The sequence below is a fragment of the Astatotilapia calliptera genome, chromosome 23 (assembly GCF_900246225.1).
Source record: "Astatotilapia calliptera chromosome 23, fAstCal1.2, whole genome shotgun sequence".
Lineage (NCBI taxonomy): Eukaryota > Metazoa > Chordata > Actinopteri > Cichliformes > Cichlidae > Astatotilapia > Astatotilapia calliptera.
This window is the reverse complement of record NC_039323.1, coordinates 4,505,901-4,512,572: the sequence shown is the minus strand read 5'-3', so window position 1 is coordinate 4,512,572 and position 6,672 is coordinate 4,505,901. Positions and strand designations below refer to the sequence as shown.

Here is a 6,672-nt window from a genome sequence, read left to right as displayed (position 1 = left end):
TATCTTGTAAAGGCATTTCCTTCTTATGTAGAAAACTATAGATATCACACACACAGAGCCAAATAAAGTGCATTTGTTCAAATATTTGGCCTTGAAATAATCATTATCGAGGCTGTTCATGCTTAATGAATTTGCCTGGTGTGCGTGTGTGCGTATATGAGCGCACGGCAGTTTTAAACTCCCACAGCATTGTGTTCTGTGGCTCTCTAATCTTCACTGCTCTCCTGACTTTGCCTTTAAGGGAATGCATTTAGACCGATCCATTTCCCCAGCTCAGCAGAACTGGTGTGAAGTGGCAGGTTAACAACCTCTTGTCTATAAACCCGGAGTATTCCTCGGTGTGCCCGTCAAGCGTGTAAATACTTCAGCTGAAAGAAGAAAAAAAAACTCCAGTGCGTTTCTTTTCTCCGCGGGCCCTTGTCTAACTGCTACTCTAACCTCTGCCTCTGTGTGACAGAGCCGGCTGCTGCAGCGGGAGAGCGCGGGAGGGGATCCGGGCCCAGCCGGGCTGCAGGCGGGGCAGCGGCAGTGGGAGAGGCCGCTAGAAAGCCGCACCGGGGTGCGGGGGCAGCGGAAACATGCTGCTACATATGTTGGGTCAAGCATGGCCTTTGTTGTGATCTTAAAAGGGTGTTAAAAACCCATTCGTCTGTAGCCTTCCTGAAAGAAATGAAAGCATCGCATAGTTTTTGATGCACAGGCCTAATGAAGTGGTTAAAAGAATGTCGGATTTTTTTTTTTTCGAAAGTGCCCACAGTCACTTTTAATTGCGCGGGGGGGCATTTTTAATTGGACCAGTGGGAATACCGGTGAAGCTAATCCCCTAATCATAATACATATTTTTCCACAAATGAACTTAAACCAAACTTGACGTGGACGAGAAATGAGCGGTAACTTCAACCAGAGGCGGAAATGACGTAATTAAAAGTCTTGCGACGATATTAAAACAGCAGAGAAGCCTTATGAGCTCCTCCTGGATAAATATAGCTCAGCAAACACGTGTCAAGTCCAAGTAATTGTCACTTTATTTCTACTGTTATTAAGAGTGAAAATTGCGCGTAATAAGAGAAGCTGATGTGGAAACCTTCCTGTTTGCCTGGCTGTACTCTGAATGCGCAGTTTTAAATCAGCCATCCTGAGGTGAGGCTGTAGGCCCATAATCTCTCCTGTGAGCATCAGGCCCTTTCTGCTGTGTGCAACTTTCACTTGCGTGCAGGACGGGCAATTTTTTATCCGAGTAAGATCGTCGCCCATGCAGATAATTACTTTGAATGTCAAAAAGATGTAGTTTTAATATCGTCTCTATTAGCCTGTTGGCTAGGTAATTAAGGTGCAGATGACAGCGGCGAGGGAAACAGATGGCATTTGCTTACAGTGATTCAGAAAGTAAACAATGAGCCTGGGAGGGGAGAGAGAGGAAGGGCTGCACACACTCGCTGCTGCACACCGAGCAACCATTTCTTCCAGCTAAAGATGTTGTTGTGGATCACAAAGACTGTTGTCGGCCTCTAAGGTGCAAGCAATTGTTGATGAAAGAAAAGGGGGGAAAAAAGCAGAACTAAACCATCAGAGCTATAACTTTCAAAAAATCCGAGTTCCAGTAGCTGCACGAATCATCAGTGAACAGGTGAGGGAGCAGGTGGCTTGCGCGCGATGCCCTTTTTGTAGCTCTGTGCGCGGCGGACTTCTTAAATCTCAGGAAGCATTAGAGCGTTATCGCTTTTCAGGTAATGGAGGGTGACTGGAGGACAAAGCAGAACCCAAAGGAGAGCGCTTATTTTATGGAGGACAACAGAGGAGGGCGGAAGCAATTTGTTAATCCAGTTTTTATTTTATTTTATTTTTCCCCGGTTCATAGAAGGAGCAGAGCAAAGAATTAAAACGGAAAGCCGCTCTTCTGTCTTTAAGCGTTATCAATACTACTGTCATTATTATTATTATTATTATTATTATTATTATTATTATTATTATTATTATTATTATATCCGTTCAGGTAGTATTTTATTTTTAAAACTCGCCGAGCTATGAATGATAAACTAATGTTAAAATTTTTACCCAGCGATTACTTACTTTTTATTATCTAATCAAAATGCTTTTGCAATAAATAAACAACTACTTTTTTTAAATGCAATTTTTTTTTTTTTAAATGCTGAAATAAACGAAAACAATTTTTTATATATGAGGTGAACAAAATCAGAGCAAACGAAATTGTGGAACCTAAAAAAAGAAAACACTATTTAAAAATTATTATTATAATAATATTATTATTATTATTATTATTATTATTTCAATAACTAAAAGAGAAACACCTAATATAGAACCAAAGTCGTCATTAATAATTTATGTTACCGTTTCAAGCTTCAAATGTGGAGGAAAAAAAGACAAAAAACGAAATTCGGATGAAAACTGGTCTAACTCGCGTGTTTAAATCACCAAGCAGAGAACAACATATTCATGCAGTCCGCAGTATATGGATGAAACAAAAAGTGGCACATTTTCTGTACTTTTTAACTTTTAAACGGATCATGTGCGAAACAAATATTTAAAGCTTGGCGTTGACATTAATGTGAACGCTCTGGTTTTCCCGCGACATTTAGCAGCATCGACAGCTTCTTCCACTTTCTGTAGCAAATATATTACGAAAAAATATATATTGTGTGTCGACAGAGAAAAATCTTGCCTCTTTTTGAACCAATGAAATAAATGATACTTACCTTTACGGATGAGATTACAGTCACGCATCATCTTTTATTTTGAGTATTTTAAGTCTTAAAAATATTCTGCGATTGGATGTAGATGCAGGAATAGCGATTTCATATCCTAACAATCATGTCGCCAAGTTAAACTAGTTTTTAAAATCGAGATATATACAGAAACTTCCTGGAACGTTTGAAAATTTCCTTCATTTTAAGTTTTTTTTTTCATTACATTTCTAATTGTCCTGTTTGGCATCGCACCGGAAGTCTGGTTTACCACAATAATGGAAAAAAACACGGGCTATTGTTTTAAATCTATGAAATTCTGTTTTGGGGGTAATACACTGCATCGATTTGAGCTTTCCGGGAACTCCCTTCAGATTCTTAACACTTGATATTTGGAAAAAAGAACTCAGGTGGACACAGTTGAAAAAAGAGGCAAGCCAATCAGATTGCTCCTTCCCCCTTTGGCCAATGACAGACGCCACATTGTTGTCAAATTTGTCTAATGAAAACGTAGGAGCAACAATAGAGAGAGGAGAGAGGGATCTGTATCCACTGACAATCTCTGGAGGAAGTTAGTGTCTCAGGCTGCGGCGAGTAACAACCTCAGCTCCTCCTGGACAGTTTGAACTTTCTGTCGGGGAGGAATGATCGCTCCTCTCTGCTCAGACTCTTGTCGGATTTAAAGTTGACTTTAAAGTCAGATTTTTGCTTCTTCGGCAGAGAACACTTGGACAGTTTCCACCAGACTTTCGATCATAAATTGTTATTTTTTTCCCCTCCTGTTTCTGTCTGACAGCAGAAATCGGTGGCTTCACCTGTTGCCCGGAGGTGCTAAGAACCGCCGGACAGATGTGATCAGTCCAACGTCGGTTTAACTAAAGCAGATCGTTCAAACGTCGCCGATTTCTCGTTAAAACGTTAGTTTTGCTGGTGAGGAACGCGGGCATGGATCTGAGACCGGAGCTCCCCACAGCCTCCTCCGCCTCACAAATCCACCCCGGAGCGGCGGCAGCGGCCGCGGCAGCCTCCATTCCGGTGTCCATGGCCGGTAACCTGCTGCGAGGGCCCCCGATCCTCCTGCGGGCCGCAGACAAGTACCCGCGCACTCCGAAGTGCGCCCGCTGCAGGAACCACGGCGTGGTGTCCGCGCTGAAGGGCCACAAGCGCTACTGCCGCTGGAAGGACTGCATGTGCGCCAAGTGCACCTTGATCGCAGAGAGGCAGCGGGTGATGGCGGCTCAGGTGGCGCTCCGGCGGCAGCAGGCGCAGGAGGAGAACGAAGCCCGGGAGCTGCAGCTGCTCTATGGCACGGCGGAAGGACTCGCTATCGCCGCCGCCAACGGCATCATCCCACCCCGGCCGAACTACGAAGTGTTTGGTTCCGTCAGCAGCGAAAGCAACTCAGGTGAGCGGATCAAGCTTCGCTGTAATGTTTAAGAAGCGCGTGAGAAGGTAGCAAATCAGTGTGTTAAACTAAAAGGCTTTATCTGTCATCAAACTGCGACTCTGTTAAACGCAGAATCATTTAACCCTAAACATTGAGCCTAATCAGCTGTCACAGCATACATGCTGATGATGTTTGTTTAACCTTTACAGATTAAATTCTGATATTTGAGCTCACGTGTTAAATCTGCTGTTTGAATACTGGTATGTCTGTCGCTTTACTGCCTCTTTATTGATGTGATTGTTGTACTGATTATGACTCTGTGCTGATACGCTTTTGATGGCCTTCTGTTTTATGCTTTCATTCAATCTTACACACTCTGGTTCTGTCAGCAGATTCAAGCATCCAGAAGTATGAGCTGTTTCCTAAGAACCAGCTCTCCGGGTCCGCCACACCTCAACCATCTGCGGGGAAACCGGCTTCCACCGAAGGTGACTCAGCCCCCGGCATCTCGTCCCCGGACGGCCGCCACGGAGGCTCTGGTTCGGAGAACGGGGATAGCGAGTCTTTCATCAGCTCACCGGTATCCAAGCCTTTGAAAGACGGAGAAGAAACTCCAGGGTCCGTCAGCTCCATCGGCTCGGATTCGGGTTCTGAGACCGACAAAGACGAGCAGGAGCCTTCCCCTTCCTCTGCGGCCTCTCGGCACATGAACGCCATCGACATCCTCACCCGAGTATTTCCCAGCCACAAGCGAAGCGTCCTGGAGCTCGTCCTGCAGGGCTGTGGCAAAGATGTGGTGCAGGCCATCGAGCAGATCCTCAACAACAGCGGCGCTCAGGGCCCCAACAAGGCCGGGCCAGACGAGACGTGGACGGCAGAGAGGATGCTCCAAAATGCGCAGCAGCCTCCGGCGGCATCCGCAACCACAACAGCCCCGACGAGGCCCATGCTCCCCGGGGCTATGACGCTCAGCAACCGCTCTGCGTTTTCTCCTCTGCAGCCAAACGCACCGCACTTTGGCGCAGACCCTAGCACCTACCCGCTGGGCACACACTTGGGACTGAACCCGCTGCGGCTGGCCTACTCGGCGCACAGCCGGGGACTGGCTTTCATGACACCTTACTCCACCACCGGGCTCATGCCCACTTTGGGCTTCAGACCTCCAATGGACTATGCATTTAGCGACCTGATAAGAGACAGGACAATGCTGCACAAGGAGCAAGGCTATGCCAGCGGCCTGTATGGGCCTTTGGTCAACAACACGCCGGAGAAACAGTGAAGCCGGTGGACTGATCATAGAGACACATTCCATTGTATTTGTAGCCACAAGTGTTGAAAATGTGTGATGTGTTCTGGCTACGGGCTGCTGTACATAATAGGATTATCTGGCTTGTAGTCAAATGATCTGAGAGGGATTTAAAAAAAAAAAAAGAAAAAAAAGAAGAAAAGAAACTAAACCACGTAACTCTCCAAAATAATTTTATATGTTAGACCACAAAAGTTTGAATGGCAACCCCTATGTTTGAACTTTACTACGCCATCAGTAAAATGACGTAAAACCGAATGTATTTATAGACTGCAGAATGAAATGAATCCCGATCAGGCTGGAAGAGTAAAAACTAAACTGACACACAAAAGCAAAAGTACGAAGTACGAAGAAATTATTTATCAAAGAGTTCTGACTTTTTAGAGCCTATCAAATTTTACCACATACACGCGCGCGCGCACACACGCACGAGTAAAATAAGTTATTAAAACACGTAGTTTACTTGTTAACCCCGTTCCCTGCTGTAAAAGTTGATCTATAACGTGTAAATGCCATTCATGTTTCTTTTTCTTATGTATTATTTCAGTTATCTCACCTTTGTATTTCATTTTGTCTTTAGTTTATGTCCAACTGCCTGTATTATATATTGCATTTGGTAATATGAAATCACTATGCCTATATTTGACTTTTCATTTATCCATTAGTCAGCGCAAATATTTTGTGACAAAGTGTTGGATTCAGTTAGTTCCTCCTCAGATGTTACACGCTGTGCTGTCACAATGTATCAAAACGCTGGAAAAAAATAAATGTTATTTTAAACAAGTGGAACATCACACTTATTAATGATGCTTTCACGGATAAACCTTTCCTGCGTAAAATCTATTTATTCTGCAAAGGTCACCCCAGATATTCTGATATGGAAAGGACACAGAATGCTATCAATTTACAGCAAATCCAAGGCATTTCATCTGGATAGATAGCAGGGTTAAAAATGACAAATATAACAGTACATTCTACTTCTTTTTTTTAACAAGAAAAAAAGGACATTTTCTACAGAATCTTACAAAGCAGACAGAATATTTTATATTTATAATCCAGTCAGTGCCAATCTGGCTCACAACACGCACACATCTGACTTGACACAAATAGCCAATATTCCCACTATAATAAAACATTTAATAAACTAACTCCTTTGGGGTTTTGACTCTTCTGGTTCACTCAGGGTCAGACACAGATGTTTTTTCTTCTCGCTCTTATATAGTTTGCCCGATATTACTACAGCCACCAGCATAGTTTCAAGTACATGTAGAGCGAAG

At 43.9% G+C, this 6,672-nt stretch overlaps 1 protein-coding gene across 1 annotated transcript; it reads left to right on the top strand.

Annotated features, from left to right (window-relative positions):
• The first annotated feature begins 2,373 nt into the window (after positions 1–2,373).
• Positions 2,374–6,184, top strand: dmrta2 (DMRT-like family A2). The gene is made up of 2 exons (XM_026160117.1): positions 2,374–4,107; positions 4,482–6,184. The coding sequence occupies exons 1-2, from the start codon at positions 3,648–3,650 to the stop codon at positions 5,366–5,368; spliced, it is 1,347 nt and encodes a 448-aa protein (XP_026015902.1). The 5' UTR covers positions 2,374–3,647; the 3' UTR covers positions 5,369–6,184.
• The last annotated feature ends 488 nt before the right edge of the window (positions 6,185–6,672 follow it).